A 21,453-nucleotide genomic window follows, 5' to 3' on the forward strand; every position below is an offset into this window, starting at 1 on the left:
TCCATGTAGTCAGGAGTTTTCTGGTGTTCTCAGATTTTGGGCTTAAGTCTCCTGCCTCTGGATTTCAGTTTTATTCTTCCTGTAGTCTCAGGACTTCTCCAACTATACAGCTCTGATAAGAAAACTTCTAGGTTAATGGCTAAAAGATTCTCCCCCGTTAGGGACAACCAGAGAGGTTCACAGAGTTACATGAAGAAAAGGAGAGGGAGGAGGGAGATAGAGATGAGCAGGAGGAGAAACAGGGGGACTCAAGAGGAGAGAGACAGTTCTACGCAGCTGTCTGTTCCCAGAGTGTTCTCCGTAGCCCAGTCACCTACAAAGATTCACAGAATTGGATTGGGAAGAGAAGGGGAAAGGAGGAAATAGAGGTGTTCTGAGGTAGAAAACAGAGAGTCAAGATTGGGAGAGAATAATCTTCGGTTTAAAAATAGGGCTTCTCTTCTTTTTTTTTTTTTTTTTTTATGGTTATAGTGTATTGAAAATGAAAATTAAGGAGTAGTAGAGGAGTACTAGAGGACTTTAAAAGAAATAAGAGAAAAAGAAAAATAGAAAATAGAAGAGAAAAAGGAAAGAAAAAAAAAAGAAGAAAAAAGAAAAGAAAGAAAAAAGAAAGAAAGAAAAAAAAAAAAGAAAAAAAAATTTTTTTTTCCCCTAATTAAAAAAAATCGTAAAAGTCTATGGAAATGAAAGTTAAGGAGTAATGGGGGAGTAATAGGGGATTTTAAAGGAAAATAAAAAAGAAAAAATAAAAAATAAAAAAAAAAGAGAGAGAGAGAAAAGTAAAATTATATCTAGGAGTTTCTCTGGAGCTGTTGCAGTCAGTGTGGGTTCGGCTCAGTTTCAGATAGCTCCTCGCTCCAGCTTACGCTTCTCGATATCTACAGGCCCCTTCCGGTGTAGTCAATGTTTCCTAGAGGGATTTTAATCTGTTGCACCAGTCCCTTCTGAAGTGGTTCCCTTTGTTTATTTGGCTTCTGTTTGCCGGTCTCTTCAGAGCCTCATTTCCGCCCTGACACAGGCGGGCGGAGGTGGACTCTTATTCAGGTAGCTAGTTCCGTCGCTCTGCGGTGAGGGGCTTGCGCTGCAGGGAGAGGCTGGCGCTGTGGGGACAGGCTTGCGCCGCGGGGATGGGCTGGGGCTGCTGGGAGGGGCTGACGCTGTTTTCTACGTCTGCGCTGCTCAGGCTCCCGGCTGTTCTATATGGAGCGCGCCCCGCGCTGCGCGAGGTTCCAGCCCTCGGGTGTTCCACAAAAGCGCGGAACGAAAAGCTGCGCCTGCTCTCAGTGCCTTCCCCATCAGAGCGGTCCAGGCAGCCAGGGGCTTGGTGGGCGCACTCTCCCCAGGTGTGGCGCGCCCACTCCCTTCCGCGGACCCAGTCTCAGTTTCTGCTGGCGCCAGTCGGGTGCCTGCGCCTTCTGCCCTCCGCGTCCCCAGCCCCAGCCCCCGCCCGCGCTGGTCGGGTGCCTGCGCCCAGTGTCTCGCGGCGACCTTCCCCTCCTCCCTGCCTCCTGCCTCCGGCGGGGCTGGGCCGGTCCGCAGCCTGCGAGCTCCTCTCTGGACCCTCTCGGTCTCTTTGTTCTGCGAACGGCAGGCAGTGTGTTTGGGCCGGTTAATTTACTCTCTCTCTTTTGGTCTCCCACAGTTCAAGTTGGCAACTCACAGAAGCTCCCTCCGATTGTCCTCAGGGCACTCAGGCCCGGACCCTACCCCAAGCAATGCTGCCTAAGACTTCCCGGGACGGAAGTCCGTCCTTAGCTCTTTTGTCTCACTTTTTATCTTTTATATTTTGTCCTACCTCCTTTTGAAGACAATGGGCTGCTTTTCTGGGCGCCTGATGACCTCAGCTAGTGATCAGAAGTTGTTTTGCGAAGTTTGCTCTGCGTTCAGTTATTCTTTTGATGAATTTGTAGGAGAGAAAGTGGTCTCCCCATCCTACTCCTCCGCCATCTTGGCTCCTCCCCCCTGCTTACTTTAAATTTATCTTCTTAAACATTTCTGTAATCCTCCGATCAGCTCTCTGTCTTCCATTTATAGTTCTATATTTGATTTCTTTTAAGGAACATGTCCCTCCAAGCCTTCATTTTCTATCAATTTCTTATGCCTGAGCCCACAAAAATGACCCATATTCCAGATTATCTATTTCTCATTAAGAATTAATGAGCCTAAATTAATCAAGTCTCATGGTAATGATAGCTCTGCAAAGTTTAAATGCGAGAACAAAGTCTGTATTCTGATTAATTTACCCATTTACCGATATTTCTTGGCTTCCCTGGTGGCTGGGACATCAAGAATCTGCCTCTAATATGAGAGACCTGGGTTCAATCTTTGGATCAGGAAGATCCGCTGGAGAAGGGAATGGCAAACCACTCTAGTATTCTTGCCTGGAGAATCCCATGGGGAGAGGAGCTTGGTGGGCTACAGTCCATGGGGTACCAAAGAGTCAGACACGACTGAACAACTAGCACACACACACCAGATATTCCTATATCCTTTAGTTATAAAGAATGAGTCCCTCCTTACCTCTGCATTTGTCTACTCTTCTCTTGTTTCCTGAAGCTCCCTCCACTCTAATTACCTTGTTATGTGTATTACAGAATTTATTTTATTTATTTTAGTCACAGAAATTTAAGTATTTCTACTATTAGAAATATAGCCAAAACTTACCACAGTTTTATTAGAAAAATAACAAAGGTAGCAAGAAGTCTTGACCCAGATTCTGCAAATGTACACAGATTTGAATGACCTTTCCTAAAACTCTTCTTCACATTCTACTGAAAAGACATCTAGTCTGACACAGAGGCGGACAACATAGATCCGTATATAGGCAAAAATATTTTGGTTTTCAGTAACAAAATGTTTGTATGTTTCCTCTCTTTCTTAGAGAGCATTCTGCACTAATGTAATGGTCTAACTCTTACTAGTCCAAACCAACTGTTTTTGACTGAGAGACAACCGAGAATAACAGAATACTGAAGCAGTGGCTGGAATGTGAAATATGGAGAGAATCATCAACCTCAGACTAAAACATAATTGCCAACTAAAATAAACAAGTATACTTTTTTGGTCCACAGTTCTGAAATGAAATAACAGCCAAGTCAGCAGTTGATTCCTTTACTCAGGAATTTAGCTGGTTTATGTAACACACTTGCACATCACATTGTTAGGTCTTGTGGATGCCTTTCCTAAAAAAAAAAAAAAAAAAAAAAATGATGTGTCTTTATGGATCTTTCTTCTACCTTCTATATATGAATGAGGTGGATGATACGTTCTGAGCTTTACCAAAATCATACACACTCAGTACGATGACTTTGGATGAAAATAGGAAGTAGAAGAAGGAGTAGCCCTGACAGAGAAATGTTTTTTGTTTGCATCAGGAGACCCAAGGACACTACGCCCATTTCCAACATCACAGTCTTCATGCCTTCTGTGTTGACACTAATAGGGATGCCAGGCCTAGAGTCTGTGCAGTGTTAGATTGGGATTCCACTCTGTGTCCTGTATCTCATTGCTATGATCAGAAATGCCTTGCTTCTGATCATCATCAAATGAGATCCCAGCCTCCATGAGCCCAAGTACATTTTCCCAGGCATGCTAGGAGTCACAGATATTGTATTTCTTACCAGTATTGTGCCCAAGATGTTTGGAATCTTCTGGTTTCATGTATCAAAAATATATTTTGATTTTCTCCTGCTTCGAATGTGGCTCATTCACACATGTCAGGGCATAGAATCAGGCATCTTGCTGGCCATGGCCCTGGACCACTATGTAGTCATCTGTTATCCACTCAGACATGCTGCCATCTTGCCCCTCTTCTAGTCACTCAGATAGCAGCTGCAGTAACACTCAGGACTGCTGTTCTTGTCACTCATCCCTAGTACTGATAAAGTCCCAGTTTCAGTTTTATTATACAGCGGTCATCTCCCACTCCTACTGTGAGCACATGGCCATCGTGAAACTGGCTGCAGAAAACATCTGGGTCAACAACATCTATAGTATGTTTGTGGCTTTCAACATTGCAGTGTTTGATCTCACATTCATTACATTGTCCTATATACAGATATTTATCAAAGTTTTTTGATTTCCCAAAAAGGAGTCCAGGTTGAAAGCATTCAATACTTGCATCGCTCACATCTATGTCTTTCTCCAGTTCTACCTCCTTGGTTTCTCATTCTTTGCACATAGATTTGGTTCTCGCACCCCACCTTATATTCACATCCTCTTTCCTAGCACTTATCTGTTGGTCCCTCCATTTTTCAATCCACTTGTCTATGGTGCAAAGATCAAGCAGATCTGTATCCATATGGTGAAAATGTTCTGTTTATAAAATTTACCATAAATAATACTTTCAGGCTTTTCCTTTTGTGTAATAGTAACAATCTTTCAAAACAAAACAACAAAAATCCATGTTATTTGTGATTCCAGAATTTTCTAATTGTTATTTTTTACTGTTGTTAATTTTAATTTGCCAGCATATAAGCTGGTTTCCAGATTCTATTTGCCCATGACAATTATCTGCCAGAGGGATTGTGGGCTCTACTTGGTTATTGAGAATAAAAAACATAACACAATACAATAGTGAGTGTGTGTCTTTTCCTTTTCTTGCAGAAATTATGATGTAATGAAAAATTCAGAAAGGGGTTTATAAGTGAAATAATGTTATATTACTCAAGTGGATTGTTACATATTTATGCTGATATTGTGAAAAATTATTTAAGCTTTAGAACAAATGATTTGTGTACATGTGTTAGACTTCAACATAAAGCTTTAAAGTAGTAAGAGAATAAATCCTTAGAAATGAAAACAAAACAAAAGATAAAAGAAAGTCTGAGGAATTCCTGAAGGTCAAAAAAGTTTAAAGAGATGAATATTAAATGCACTATGTTGATCCTAAATCAGATTTTAGACGTTTAGACTATTTGTCTGCAGAAGGAAATGGCAACCTACTCCAGTATTCATGCCTGGAAATTCCATGGACAAAGGTGTCTTGTATTATAGTCCATGGGGTCACAAAAGGACTGAGTGTTGCTCAGTATTTGTTAAAACTTCACTTTCCCTTTCTCAATCTTATGAAAAATAAAATAGTTTCTTTCTCATCTTCTATTTGCTTGGGTTTTTTGTTGCTTAATCACTAAATCATGTCTAACTCTTTGTGATACCATGGACTGTAGCCCATCAAGCTCCTCTGTCCATGAGATTTCCCAGGCAAGAATACTGGAGTAGGTTGCCATTTCCTTCTCCAAGGGAATCAGGACCCAGGAGCTGAATATGTGTTTCCTGTGTGTCTCCTGCATTGTAAGAGGATTCTTTACTCCTGAGTCACCAGGAAAGCACCTGGCATTTTCATATAAACACTGTTGTATTTTCAACATAATGTTCAAAATTTGTTGATTCTATATCTTATTCCTAATATTACATATGCAGACGTGTATTTATTGTTTCCCCCTGCCTGACTGCTTTCCTGCTTTTAGATTCTAGTTTGGCATTTCCTTGAAGGAATTTAGCCATTTTCCGTTTTTTTCTCTACCCCTCCTAGTAGCACTCATGCTGTGTATAATACAGATCACATGTCTAATTTATTTTTATATTCATGACCTACACATACACGAGACATTTTAATTATGAATAAATACTAATGAATGGAGCATTCAGAAAATAAATGCATAAAAATTCTACCAAATTTTCATAATAAGCATTTTTCTCAGAACAGTAATAATGACAATAATTTACATGATTTCCTAATGAGGGAATTTACAGGAAGAGGTGTTCCAAAGTCAAAAAACTTAATTATTTTCACAGCTATAAAATGATATTTCCTGCTTTTTAGTTATTTTTAATTTATTTTTAGAACAGTTTAAGGTGTTTACAAAAAAGTTGCATGCAATGTCGAATTCCAATATAAACTTTCTCCCCAGAATTAATATTTAACAACTGTATTTGAGCTTAGCTGCCATCTTGATCATTAAATCACATCACCACGTTTATTTTAGTATTTGAAATTTAAAAGCATATATCTAATAATTTTTTTAGTATGGTATCTTTATACTATAATGAATCATTTTTTTAAATTTATTGAGATATAATTTACATACCATGTAGCACAATCGTCTAAGAGTATACAACTCTGGTTTTTGATATGTCCAAAAATTGGACATTCATCACTATTATCAAATTCCTGAACATTTTCATCATCCCAATAAAGATATTCCATCCCCCTTTAGCAACCACTCCCCATTCTCCTGCCCCCATTTCATGGCACACATTAATTGACTTTCTGTGTGTGTGATTTCACTTCTCTGGACATCTCATGCAAGTGAAATGAAACAATATTTGACCTTTTATGACTGGCTGCTTTCCGTTAGACTCATGTTCTCAAGGTTCATTTGGATTGTAGCATAAATAAGAGTTTCATTTATCTTCATATTTGAATGATATTCTAATGCATGAGATACCTGAGTCTACTCTTGAACCAAGGAAACAGTCCTCTCTCCAAATAAGCTTTTTTATGATCTCTCTCTCTCTGCCTGGTAATGACATCCATTTTCACTCAGAAAATTCCACAAGGGCTGTCCAGGCTTGTTTTATTTTTCACATTTCACTTAAACTTATTTCCTTTTATTTGATTATGTGCACTGGTTTTGGGTTTTATTTCTCCGGTGCAAATACTTAGCTGTGGCTGACTTCAATCTGCTGATGTGAATCATTGTGTGCCCAGGTGTGAAGACTTGCACATACCCTGATCCAGGCTGAGCTGGCCTATCTGTAAATCTGCCTTCAATCCTACACCATTGCTTTTTCTAAGATGATGATGATTTTATGCAGTTTAATAAGAGGCTGTGGTCAGTGAGTCTCTTAATTCAAAAGGAATAGAGCTTCTAAATAGGGCCTGAGCCAATGACATAGGGCAAAACCAGTGTGATTTTAATTAAGGCCTTTAGGTAATCCAGGGTTGATAATTTCTCTCTTGTACTTTTCAGAAAATTGAAATTTCCTTCCTCCTTTTGATGCTAAAGTTTAAAATCCCTACTGTGAGTCATAAACCTTGATTAAACCAAGTAAGTATAATACCTGACATAAATAACAATTTTGGGTTGGGAAATTGATATCAATTTTAGAAGGACACTAAGATTTTTGAAAATGTATGCTATTTTTTTCATGACCACTCTGAACATAACTGGCACAATTTGGAGAGAGATGGTTTAGAATCAGGAAGGATTTGTGTCACCAGTTTTTGCCCAGAAGATCAGAAACTGACTGGTAACTGAGGCTCTGAGGTACACATTCCCAGTGAGCCCCAACCATGTGCCTAAATAAGAAATACTGGTACCCCAACTAGAATTAAATTACAAAAATACATATTTTCACTTCTCTGCCAGCATGTCCATGCTGATCAATCTGAATATCTCAAGATGTTACTGTCTACCTTTATTATTTCATTATTTTTGTAAATACACATTATCGATTTTTTGTGTGTGGTCTTGGGGCACTGTCTTCTCTTAGGAATTTTTAAAAGGAGGCTCATTTTGTTTCCCAGTCCCAAAGTGAAACCAGAGTTTGAGAAATTTTTTTAGATGAAAAACCATTAGAGAAGAAATCTTGTATGTTCTGAACAACAGTGTGCCTTTTTCATTCTTGTCTCCAGTGAACCTGAAAACTCATCAGGGATTGGTGAAAACAAATCTCCCAGGCGCATGCTATAGTATAAAACATTCATCCTTCACTACCTGAAATATCAGATCATTTTCTGCTTTATGGTTTCGACCTGTATCACCACAGATGATTCCTGGTAAGTCTTTGGGTTTGAAATTCTGCACTGAGTGTGGGAAACTGGAGGCTTGGTTTCATTATATATATATATATATATACATACACACACACACACGCACACACACACACACACACACAACTTGATCATATAATTCCAGGATAAAAAACAATATAATCTTACAGTCATGAAGTGATCAAATGCTACAAAGTTGTGTCTTATTCTTTTCACAACATTTCAGAACCAATTAAACCATGCTTGGTGACAATCTGTAAAGTGAGGTTGACAAAATCAAGGACCTTAGAAAATAATATCCATGCTGATAGATGAATGGAAAGCTTATTTGTTAAGAGATCAGGAAATTATGCATGTTTAGACTAAAAAAGATGCAGGAAGAAAAGATACCCTTCAAGTAATTCAGTAGAAATCCTTTTTCTGATAAAATACTCTTTTAATATCTCAAGTGATTTGTGAGAAAAAGGTAAAATTCCATTTATTAAAAACTGGCTTTTATTGACAGATCAGTACATCTTATGTTTCCTTCCAAATATTTAGATGGATTATGTCATATAATACTCACAATCACACTGTAATATATTTCTATCCACAAATATGTCTTTAGTAATAAAGAAATTGAGACCATGTAAAGTTTCATAACTGTCTGTGTCAGATTTAAACTCTGTTGACTGACTTCAGATCCTGTGCAATTCACTGCCATGACTCATCGCTAATCTACATCATTGAATTGCAGATTTGGGAATTTAATAAGGAATTTAGAAGCAGCCCATTTAAGGATGCTATATAGAAGATCTGTTTGACATTCAGAGCTGACCTGAAAGGTGGCAAGCTATCTGAGAAAACAAAGACAGTCCTCTGTCACTGGAGGACTTGGGATAGAGCTCAGTGGGTGAATGTCAGAGAGCTCATTGAGGAAAAATTCCTGAGATTGTAGGAAGTGTGGATTTTGAGCCCTGAATTCCTTACATCTTTCAGATCCTGAAACCCAGTTTGAATCAAAATTGGACCTGTATGTAACACTAGTAATTCAAGTTTTATGCTATAAAGATGACCGAAGTATATTTACCCTGGCTTATGAATTTCAGTGTTTAAGATATCTTTCCTCTCTTTCTAAACAAACACATCTATACACATAAAGTTCCATTCAGCTTGTCCTTTGTCATTCATTGCTATAATTCTCAACCCAAGAACACTCTTAGCCTCATCCCTTCCAATTTCTGTTACATAAAGACAATGAGTCCAACAGATTTTGCATTCTTGTTATTCTTTTGCTAGACCACATCTCCTCATAATATAATGTATGGACTATCATAAATATCTTTCTGACTTAGTCTCCCATCCAAGTCTCGTAACACTCAGCTGCCATGTCTTTCAAGCCATTCGTCAAGCTGCTAGAAGATGAATTTTTTACCTTCCAAAAGAAGATGATCTTAAATCCTAAAATGTTGAATCATTTGATTTAAAACATTAACTTCACTTTTTGTATTCTTTGCTTTTTATTATCCATCATTTCTGCTTATGAAATATATTATATATGAAACATGTTTATTTATATACAGCCCTGCCATAGCTCACCATCTTCTGTGGTTTGTGTACAAACTATTTTCTCTTTGAATGCCCCCACATCTCTTTTATTTGATTATGATTCCACTGAAAAATGATTCCACTTCCTAGGCAATTTATTCTCCCAATTTGATTAAAGGCACATAACCGTTAAATCTTAATCATTAAAGTCTGTCGGTTTATTTTTTTTTTTTTCCTGCCCTGTAAGAAAACAGGAGAAGGAAATTGCAACCCACTCCAGTACTCTTGCCTGGAAAGTCCCATGGACGGAGAAGCCTGGTGGGTTGCAGTTCATGGCGTCGCTAAGAGTCGGACACGACTGAGCGACTTCACTTTCACTTTTCACTGTCATGCGTTGGAGAAGGAAATGGCAACCCACTCCAGTGTTCTCGCCTGGAGAATTCCAGGGACAGCAGAGCCTGGTGGGCTGCGGTCTATCGTGTCGCACAGATAGACACGACTGAAGCGACTTAGCAGCAGCAGCAGCAGTAAGAAAACAGCAAGGAAGCCTTGCTATAGAATATTATTAGGACTCGTGAAGTTAGTGTCAATGAAAAAACTAATCTAAGAAATAGAAAGGGCTACGGCAGAGTAAAAAACAAAGACATTACTTTGCTGACAAAGATCCATATAGTCAAAGCTATAATTTTTCCAGCAGTCACATATGTATGTGAGAGTTGGACTATAAAGAAGACTGAGAGCCTAAGAATTGATGCTTTTGAACTGTGGTGTTGAAGACACTTTCGAGTCCCTTGGTCTGCAAGGAGATCAAACCAATCCATCCTATGGAAATCAATCCTGAATATTCATTGGAAAGACTGATGCTGAAGCTGAAGTTCCAATACTTTGGCCACCTGATACGAAGAACTGACCCATTGGAAAATACCCTGATGCTTGGAAAGATTGAAGGTAGGAGAAGGGGATGACAGAGGGTGAGATGATTGGACGGCATCACTTACTCAATGGACATGAGTTTGAACAAACTCCAGGAGACAGTGAAGGACAGAGAAGCCTGGAGTACTGAAGTCCATGGGGTTGCAAAGAGTCAGATATGGAATTCCATGGGCTGTATGGTCCATGGGGTCATAAAGAGTCAGATATGACTGAGCAGCTTTCATTAGCAGGCAAGAAAAACCCTGAAGAATTTGGAAAATGATAAGACAAAGCCACTCATAGGAGCCCCTGAAAGCATACAGAGTTATGGGTGAAGTAATCACTGAAGGGCAGACACTAAGAGATGAATCTGCTCCAATGAAAAATAGCTGTATAAAAGAAAAAAGTTTACCTGAATAGAAATTGTAGTTTTAGTGGCTATAAGACGCCCAAGGCTTTAAGTAAAGGAAACATTAAATTTCATAGAGAGTTGTATGTTACTGCAAATAGTTAAGAAAAACTAAATATTCAGGCTTAATGTTTATTAATAATGAAAGGGAAGCATAGGAGATATAGGACGGTACTTGAAATTGAATGATACAAGTGATGTGCACACAACAGGCCATAGTGAGAAAAGATCTAAAAGGGAGATCTTCAAGCTAAGGATAAAGGGTAACTTGAAGGATGATGGAGAGGACAAGAACATGTGATTTTCCTTTGAGCTAAGGATAAAGGGTGAAGTGACAGTGAAGTCACTCAGTTGTGTCCGACTCCTTGCGACCCCATGAACTGGGGCATACCAGGCTTCTCCGTCCATGGGATTTTCCAGTCAAGGATACTGGAGTGGGTTGCCATTTCCTTCTCCAGGAGACCTTCGCGACCCAGGGATTGAACCCTGGTCTCCCGCACTGTAGGCAGACGCTGTACCGTCTGAGCCACCAGGGAAGTCCATCATGATTGAAGACAGCACTACATCAAGTGCTGTCTAAGGATAAATGGTAACACCCATTAATTTAAAAGTAATGGATTTTATCTTAGCAGAGTTTAAGAAATAGAAGGTAAAGATGTAGAGCTTGTCTTTGGGAAAATACTGAAAATTTGAAAAACTAGATTTTAAAGCTGTCCAAGAGTCTATTGCAGAGGGATCCAATCATGAAGAGACCAACCTAGACAAAAAAAAAAAAAAAAAAGTGAGTTTCAAAATGAAAAATATTTTCATTAAACTTGTTTTTTGATTATAATCAAGCAAAATGATTTACCACTGGTATAGATCCTTCATGTCTAACCTAGGTACAGTTTAGTTCTTAAAATTCTTTACTCTGAATTAAATGAATTGTTTCCTTCAATTTTAATTGGCGGGTCATAAAGACAGCACTGAGGGTGATTAGCAACACAAGCTAAAGGGATTTGTTTGTTCCAATAGTCAAGGACTAGAAAGAAGTTATCCAGTCCACTTAATTTTTCTCATTGAAAATGATAAAGGCATGCAGAAACATAGAGTCTGATAATTGATCATTGGAAGACATTGGGAAAAGAGATGGAAAATTAGAGAGGAGCCATTGGGACAGATAAAATGGTATCCTCCTAATCAAACTAAAGTATATTTTACTTAAATAATTTATCTTTATTTTTAACTTCTGAGACTTAACAGGGAATAGGAGATGAAACAGCAATTATCCCTACTTGATTCTACTGACCAAATCGCCATGCTCAGACCCAATGGCTCAGTCTTCATGCCCTCTGTATTCACACTTATCGGGATTCCTGGCCTGGAGTCAGTGCAGCGCTGGATCGGGATTCCATTCTGTGTCATGTATCTTATGGCAATAATTGGGAATACTCTAATTTTAGTGATAATCAAATATGAAAACAGCCTCCATAGTCCTATGTACATTTTTCTCGCTATGTTGGGTGCCACAGACATTGCACTTAGCACTTGTATTCTCCCCAAAATGTTAGGCATCTTCTGGTTTCATTTGATAGAGATTTCTTTTGAAGCCTGTCTTCTACAAATGTGGCTTCTTCACTCATTCCAAGGAATTGAATCAGGTGTCCTACTGGCGATGGCCCTAGATCGCTATGTGGCCATCTGTCATCCCTTGAGACACGCCAGCATCTTCTCCCAAAAACTCTTGACTCACATTGGGGTTGGGGTGACACTCAGGGCTGCCGCACTTGGAGCACCGTGCCTGGTACTAATCAAATATCGCCTCAAATTCTACCGAACCACAGTCGTCTCCCACTCCTACTGTGAGCACATGGCCATTGTGAAGCTGGCTATTGAAGATACACGGATCAACAAGATCTATGGTCTATTTGTTGCCTTCACTATCTTAGGATTTGACATAATCTTTATCACCTTGTCCTACATTCAGATCTTTATTACTGTCTTTCAGCTGTCCCAGAAGGAGGCAAGATTCAAAGCCTTTAACACATGCACTGCTCATATTTGTGTCTTCCTGCAGTTCTACCTCCTTGGCTTCTTCTCTTTCTTCACACATAGATTTGATTCTCACATACCACCATATGTTCATATCCTTTTATCTAACCTTTACCTGTTAGTTCCACCTTTTCTCAACCCAATCGTCTATGGAGTGAAGACCAAACAAATCCGTGACCATGTGCTAACAATATTTGTATGCTCCAAAAATCTTAATCATTAGTGGATCTTTCTAAAGAAAATTTAAGTTAGTTCAAAGTAGCAACATCAATATGCTAAAACCTAGGTCTTTTACACATTTCTACATCTGAAAAAATGTTTTAAATCTCAGATACTCATAATGGAAGGAGACAGTTAATGAATCATCCAATACTTAAGAACTTTGGTTTACTACTCGAAGAAGCTCTTATATTGTGATTTCCAATTGTTCCCATTATTGTTTTTGCCCTGTCCCTTACAACCTAGAGCTTTCTCTCGAGTAACACTAAGACCTGCACAGATAAGTAAATTGTAGAAAGCAGCAGTTGACCTAGATAACTTCTAAGGATCATGTCAAACAGTCATATCTTCAAACTGTTAATCCAGCTCTTAGCTGTAATTCTGGCCATGAGTCATTTTCTGATATCTCCTTGTGAATCTATATTTTGAAAATTTTAATCACATCTATTTTTGTCTACTTTTTTCTGAAATACTGGTATAGAAATAATGTAAAATCAATAATACCAATAACACAAAATCTATATCATGTAAACTAAATTTTGTAAACATGGAATTAGTGGTATAAGAAAGATAGCACAAAAGAGATTTATAAAACTAAATTAGGTCTATTCACAGAGAAAATTTTTTTAGGAAACAAAATTATCATAGGACTTAAATAGAGCACATCCTTCAAAAGGCATTTTAATACATTAACCCAAATTTGAGTTTTACCCAAATTTGAAGGTTTAAGTTGTAGAATTAAAAATATAGACAAATAAATTCCAATGTTTAAAAAATATCTACCGCAAGTATGTAGAGGACAGTAAGTTTGTCTTATTTACGCTTGTATGAACAAGGACAATACCTGAGACTTCTTAAAACTTCAATAAAAATGGCATTGTACAATGAACAATTTAAACATTTCCCTATTTTTTATCAATTGTATTTAAGATCAATTAATCTGAAGGCTTTAAGATAACATGTAACGTTATCTTACAGAAAATCAGCATTATAGAGAGTTTAATTCAATATTATCAATGTAAACAAAGATGATGCCTTGAATGAATGAATATGTCATCTTAAACTATGAGCTAAAACCAAACCTGTCATGGGAGAAACTGACTTCCAAAAATATACTTCAGGTCTTTCTTTACTCTTTGCTATTCCTCTGCCCATGCACCTTCATGTTCTCCCAGGATGCTGCACCGGTAGAGATCATGTTTAAATTGTCTTCAGTCAAGACTTTAACACTGAGGACTCAGAAGAGTTTTTAAGAAGAACCAAGTAGACAGGGAGGGACATCTCATCTCTAATTTTGGACAGATGCACAGTTCAAGAAAGAAATAAACCAAGGAATCCTTTTACTACGATAAAGCAAATGGAGCACGCTATTAAAGATATGGAGGTAGAATAAATTGTGGAAGGACATCTTGTTGAATAATGCAGAAATAAATTTGACCCCTAAAATATTTGTCTTTAAAAAGCTCTGTAAATATAAATTATGAACCAAAACATGAAAAAAACACAGTGAGAGAAGGAATGCAAAACTTGTTAATGGATAATCAGACATATGTAAAAGATATATGACTAAATAAAAACTAAATCAAACTATATACTGTCTACAAGAGAGTCAATGGATTTAAGAATTATGAACACATAGAGGCTGAAAGTAAATGCACAGAGGAAATTTCATGACAGTGGCAAACAAAAGGCAGGAATGGGGATGCTCTTATCAGACAAAATAAGCTTTTAGCTAAAATTGTCAGCAGGAGTTCTCTGTCCATCCAGTGGATAGGACTTAGCACTTTCACTGCCTTTGGCCAGGGATTTTGTCCCAGGGATTAGTTCCCAACTAAGAACTTCCCAGGTGGCTCAGTGGTAAAGAATCTCCAGCCATTGCAGGAGACACGGGAGATGTGGGTTTGATCTCTGAGTTGGGAAGATCCCCACAGGAGGAAATGGCAACCCGGCTCCAGTATTCTTGCTTGGAAAATTCCAAGGACAGAAGAACCTGCAGTCTAAAGTCCATGGGGTTAGTCTATAGTCCACAGACTATTTTCCATGGGGTAGCAAAGAGTCAGACAAGGCTGAGCAACTAAGCATGCATGCAGAGAATTAAGATCTTGTAAGCTGCACAGCGTGGCAAAAAAAAAAAAAAAAAAAAAAAAGTCGCTTAAAAGCAAAGACATCAAGGATCAAAAGAAATGAGTACAACTTCAGGGACCTCTGGGACAATGTGAAATGCCCCACGATTTGAATCATAGGTGTCCCAGAAGAAGAAGACAAAAAGAAAGGCCATGAGAAAATACTCTAGGAGATAATAGCTGAAAACTTCCCTAAAATGGGGAAGGAAAGAGCCACCCAAGTCCAACAAACACAGAGAGTCCCAAACAGGAAAAACCCAAGGCAAAACACCCCAAGACACATATTAATCAAATTAACAAAGATCAAACACAAAGAACAAATATTAAAAGCAGCAAGGGAGAAACAACAAACAACACACAAAGGGATTCCCATAAGGATAACAGCTGATCTATCAATAGAAACCCTCCAGGCCAGAAGGGAATGGCAGGACGTACTGAAAGTAATGAAAGAGAAAAACCTACAACCTAGATTACTGTATCCAGCAAGGATCTCATTCAGATATGAAGGAGAATTCAAAAGCTTTACAGATAAGCAAAAGCTGAGAGAATTCAGCACCACCAAACCAGCTCTTCAACAAATGCTAAAGGATCTTCTCTAGACAGGAAATGCAGAAAGGTTGTATAAAGGTGAACCCAAAACAACAAAGTAAATGGCAACGGGACCACACCTATCAATAATTACCCTAAATGTAAATGGGTTGAATGCCCCAACCAAAAGACAAAGATTGGCTGAATGGATACAAAAACAAGACCCCTATATATGCTGTCTACAAGAGACCCACCTCAAAGCAAGAGACATATACAGACTAAAAGTGAAGGGCTGGAAAAAAATATTTCACGCAAACGGAGACCAAAAGAAAGCAGGAGGCGCAATACTCATATCAGATAAAATAGACTTTCAAATAAAGGATGTGAAAAGAGACAAAGAAGGACACTACATAATGATCAAAGGATCAATCCAAGAAGAAGATATAACAATTATAAATATATATGCACCCAACATAGGAGCACCACAATATGTATGGCAAACACTAACAAGTATGAAAGAGGTAATTAATAGTAACACAATAATAGTGGGAGACTTTAATACCCCACTCACAACTATGGATAGATCAACTGAAAAGAAAATTAACAAGGAAACACAAACCTTAAATGACACAATGGACCAGCTAGACCTAATTGATATCTATAGGACATTTCACCCCAAAACAATCAACTTCACCTTTTTCTCAAGTGCACACGGAACCTTCTCCAGAATAGATCACATCCTGGGCCATAAATCTGGTCTTGGAAAATTCAAAAAAAATTGAAATCATTCCAGTCATCTTTTCTGACCACAGTGCAGTAAGATTAGATCTCAATTACAGGAAAAAAATTGTTAAAACTTCAAACATATGGAGGCTAAATAACACGCTTCTGAATAACCAACAAATCATAGAAGAAATCAAAAAAGAAATCAAAATATGTATAGAAATGAATGAAAATGAAAACACAACAACCCAAAACCTATGGGACACTGTAAAAGCAGTGCTAAGGGGAAGGTTCATAGCATTACAGGCTTACATCAAGAAACAAGAAAAAAGCCAAATAAATAACCTAACTCTACACCTAAAGCAATTAGAGAAGGAAGAAATGAAGATCCCCAAGGTTAGCAGAAGGAAAGAAATCTTAAAAATCAGGGCAGAAATAAATGCAAAATAAACTAAAGAGACCATAGCAAAAATCAACAAAGCTAAAAGCTGGTTTTTTGAAAAAATAAACAAAATTGACAAACCATTAGCAAGACTCATTAAGAAACAAAGAGAGAAGAACCAAATTAACAAAATTAGAAATGAAAATGGAGAGATCACAACAGACAACACTGAAATACAAAGGATCATAAGAGACTACTACCAGCAGCTCTATGCCAATAAAATGGACAACTTGGATGAAATGGACAAATTCTTAGAAAAGTATAACTTTCCAAAACTGAACCAGGAAGAAATAGAAGATCTTAACAGACACATCACAAGCAAGGAAATCGAAACTGTAATCAAAACTCTTCCAGCAAACAAAAGCCCAGGACCAGATGGCTTCACAGCTGAATTCTACCAAAAATTTAGAGAAGAGCTAACACCTATCTTACTCAAACTCTTCCAGAAAATTGCAGATGAAGGTAAGCTTCCAAACTCATTCTATGAGGCCACCATCACCCTAATTCCAAAACCAGACAAAGATGCCACCAAAAAAGAAAACTACAGGCCAATATCACTGATGAACATAGATGCAAAAATCCTTAACAAAATTCTAGCAAACAGAATCCAACAACATATTAAAAAAATCATTCACCATGACCAAGTGGGCTTTATCCCAGGAATGCAAGGATTCTTTAATATCCACAAATCAATCAATGTAATACACCACATTAACAAATTGAAAGATAAAAACCATATGATTATCTCAATAGATGCAGAGAAAGCCTTTGACAAAATTCAACACTCATTTATGATTAAAACTCTCCAAAAAGCAGGAATAGAAGGAACATACCTCAACATAATAAAAGCTATATATGACAAACCCACAGCAAGCATCACCCTCAGTGGTGAAAAATTGAAAGCATTTCCCCTGAAATCAGGAACAAGACAAGGGTGCCCACTCTCACCACTACTATTCAACATAGTGTTGGAAGTTTTGGCCACAGCAATCAGAGCAGAAAAAGAAGTAAAAGGAATCCAGATAGGAAAAGAAGTAAAACTCTCACTGTTTGCAGATGACATGATCGTCTACATAGAAAACCCTAAAGACTCTACCAGAAAATTACTAGAGCTAATCAATGAATATAGTAAAGTTGCAGGATATAAAATTAACACATAGAAATCCCTTGCATTCCTATATACTAACAATGAAAAAACAGAAAGAGAAATTAAGGAAACAATACCATTCACCATTGCAACAAAAAGAATAAAATACTTAGGAGTATATCTACCTAAAGAAACAAAAGACCTATACATAGAAAACTATAAAACACTGATGAAAGAAATCAAAGAGGACACAAGCAGATGGAGAAACACACCGTGTTCATGGATGGGAAGAATCAATATTGTCAAAATGGCTATTCTACCCAAAGCAGTCTATAGATTCAATGCAATCCCTATCAAGCTACCAACGGTATTTTTCACAGAACTAGACCAAAGAATTTCACAATTTGTATGGAAATACAAAAAACCTCGAATAGCCAAAGTAATCTTGAGAAAGAAGAATGGAACTGGAGGAATCAACCTGCCTGACTTCAGACTCTACTACAAAGCCACAGTCATCAAGACAGTATGGTACTGGCACAAAGACAGAAATATAGATCAATGGAACAGAATAGAAAGCCCAGAGATAAATCCACGGACCTATGGACACCTTATCTTTGACAAAGGAGGCAAGGATATACAATGGAAAAAAGACAACCTCTTTAACAAGTGGTGCTGGGAAAACTGGTCAACCACTTGTAAAAGAATGAAACTAGAACACTTTCTAACACCATACACAAAAATAAACTCAAAATGGATTAAAGATCTAAATGTAAGACCAGAAACTATAAAACTCCTAGAGGAGAACATAGGCAAAACACTCTCCGACATAAATCACAGCAAGATCCTCTATGACCCACCTCCCAGAATATTGGAAATAAAAGCAAAACTAAACAAATGGGACCTAATGAAACTTAAAAGCTTTTGCACAACAAAGGAAACTATAAGTAAGGTGAAAAGACAGCCCTCAGATTGGGAGAAAATAATAGCAAATGAAGAAACAGACAAAGGATTAATCTCAAAAATATACAAGCAACTCCTGCAGCTCAATTCCAGAAAAATAAATGACCCAATCAAAAAATGGGCCAAAGAACTAAACAGACATTTCTCCAAAGAAGACATACAGATGGCTAACAAACACATGAAAAGATGCTCAACATCACTCATTATTAGAGAAATGCAAATCAAAACCACAATGAGGTACCATTACACGCCAGTCAGGATGGCTGCTATCCAAAAGTCTACAAGCAATAAATGCTGGAGAGGGTGTGGAGAAAAGGGAACCCTCTTACACTGTTGGTGGGAATGCAAACTAGTACAGCCGCTATGGAAAACAGTGTGGAGATTTCTTAAGAATCTGGAAATAGAAGTGCCATATGACCCAGCAATCCCACTTCTGGGCATTCACACTGAGGAAACCAGATCTGAAAGAGACACGTGCACCCCAATGTTCATCGCAGCACAGTTTATAATAGCCAGGACATGGAAGCAACCTAGATGCCCATCAGCAGACGAATGGATAAGGAAGCTGTGGTATATATACACCATCGAATATTACTCAGCCATTAAAAAGAATTCATTTGAATCAGTTCTAATGAGATGGATGAAACTGGAGCCCATTCTGAAGTAAGCCAGAAAGATAAAGAACATTACAGCATACTAACACTTATATATGGAATTTAGAAAGGTGGTAACGATAACCCTATATGCAAAACAGAAAAAGAGACACAGAAGTACAGAACAGACTTTTGAACTCTGTGGGAGAAGGGGAGGGTGGGATGTTTCAAAAGAACAGCATGTATACTCTCTATGGTGAAACAGATCACCAGCCCAGGTGGGATGCATGAGACAAGTGCTCGGGCCTGGTGCACTGGGAAGACCCAGAGGAATCGGGTGGAGAGGGAGGTGGGAGGGGGGATCGAGATGGGGAATACGTGTAAATCTATGGCTGATTCATTTCAATGTATGACAAAACCCACTGAAATGTTGTGCAGTAATTAGCCTCCAACTAATAAAAAAATAATAATAATAATAAAAAAAGCAAAGACATCATGTAATATTAAAAGGGAGAATTCACTATGAAAATACATTATAAATACTAGAAACCCCAAATATGTGAAGCAAGCATTGATATAACTAAAGGGAGATATACACAGCCACACACAAATAGTAGGAGAGTTCAATATGCCACTTTCAATAGTGAATGGAGCATAAAATTCATATCAGAATTGCCTCATTAAAAGGAAGGGTCACATAGAAGGAATTCTATTTAAATAGAATTCATTAGCATAGAACATGTTTGCATTTAAATAGACTATACTTATTTGTCAGTGAGAACAACAGAAAAGAAATTCAGCCTATGGTGCTCTGGGAGGGACAGGGTGAGGAGGGAGGTGGGAGGGGGGTTCAGGACAGTGGGACACATGTATATACCCATGGCTGATTCATGTTGATGTATGGCAAAAACCACCATATTGTAAAGTAATTAGCCTCCAATTAAAATAAATGAATTAATTAAAAAATTAGCCTATTAAAAATAAATCTCTGTTCTTAGCCTGTGTGTGGTGTAGGGGTAGAGAATGGTAAGGAGTTATCTGCAAGGTGTAGCAATGCTTTTAGGGATATTAGGTGCAGATAACCCAAGGAGGCATGATTAAAACCCCTGTGTCATTAGCTAGTGGGTAGCAAATGCCTCGTTTTGTGTTTATAACTCCTCCTTCTTCACAATTCCATTAGAAAACATTAAAATCAGAACCTAGCTGCTTTTTGTTTCAATTCAAGCTGAATGAATTGATGCTATACCCCAGAATAACACAGATCTTGTTGTGAGTTTTACTGGAGAATAAATGCAAAAGCATTATCTCAGACAGACCTACAAAAGATGAGGGATGTCAGTATTGCAGATAAAGGAGAAAAGCATAAAAGGTTATCTCAGAGATGGGCACCCATGGCAGATGGCCCAGCACCACATACTTAAAGTTCCTGATGTAGACTCTGTGCAGTTACAAAGGTGCAGGTAAAAGGAAGAGGTATTTCAGGACACATTATGCCAAGGAATAAGACAAGCTGAGGAGTTCCAAGCCATGGGTGATATGATATGAAGATGACAGTACTCTTCATGCGTCTAGTTAGAGCAGAACCAACTCCCAACAGTTGGAAAGTAAGCCTCACTACTCCCAAATTTATCTTCATAGTTTTTCATTGCCAGTTTTTTCAATAATAATCACCCCATCCCATCATCCTTGTATTCACTATATATATATACATACTTCCCACCTGCTATTCTTCTCTCCGTACTTGTCAGATTATGCTCAAATCCTACATTAAAATTACCTCTTCATTCTTTTCCTTGAATTTTAACAGCACGAACCACAATTGCTTCCTGCATTACTGCCTAATTCATTGCCTATTAACTGTAGGATTAGCTTCTCATGATATACTGACATAAAACAACTTTATTGGAGAGTCTATGAAAGAAAGAAATAGACTAACTTTATTTTCTCAGAATTATAGACAATTCTCCAATGTATAGTTTTGAGGATTATTTGATTGAAATTATATAACACAACAAGTAATGCTTTTGATCAGAAAGAAAAAAAAATTAATATGATTCATGATCCAGGTTTTCATAAAAATTAGTTCTCAGTGAATTGAGAAATGATCAAAAATTCCTCAATT

The 21,453-nt window shown here is 37.8% G+C and overlaps 1 protein-coding gene and 1 pseudogene across 1 annotated transcript; both read left to right on the top strand.

Annotated features, from left to right (window-relative positions):
- Positions 1-3,354: 3,354 nt before the first annotated feature.
- On the top strand, positions 3,355-4,324 carry LOC133056094 (olfactory receptor 52A1-like; annotated as a pseudogene).
- A 7,598-nt stretch (positions 4,325-11,922) lies between these two features.
- LOC133056196 (olfactory receptor 52A5-like) lies at positions 11,923-12,879 on the top strand. The gene has a single exon (XM_061141329.1). The coding sequence runs from the start codon at positions 11,923-11,925 to the stop codon at positions 12,877-12,879; it is 957 nt and encodes a 318-aa protein (XP_060997312.1).
- The last annotated feature ends 8,574 nt before the right edge of the window (positions 12,880-21,453 follow it).

This window comes from Dama dama, chromosome 1, assembly GCF_033118175.1.
Source record: "Dama dama isolate Ldn47 chromosome 1, ASM3311817v1, whole genome shotgun sequence".
NCBI lineage: Eukaryota > Metazoa > Chordata > Mammalia > Artiodactyla > Cervidae > Dama > Dama dama.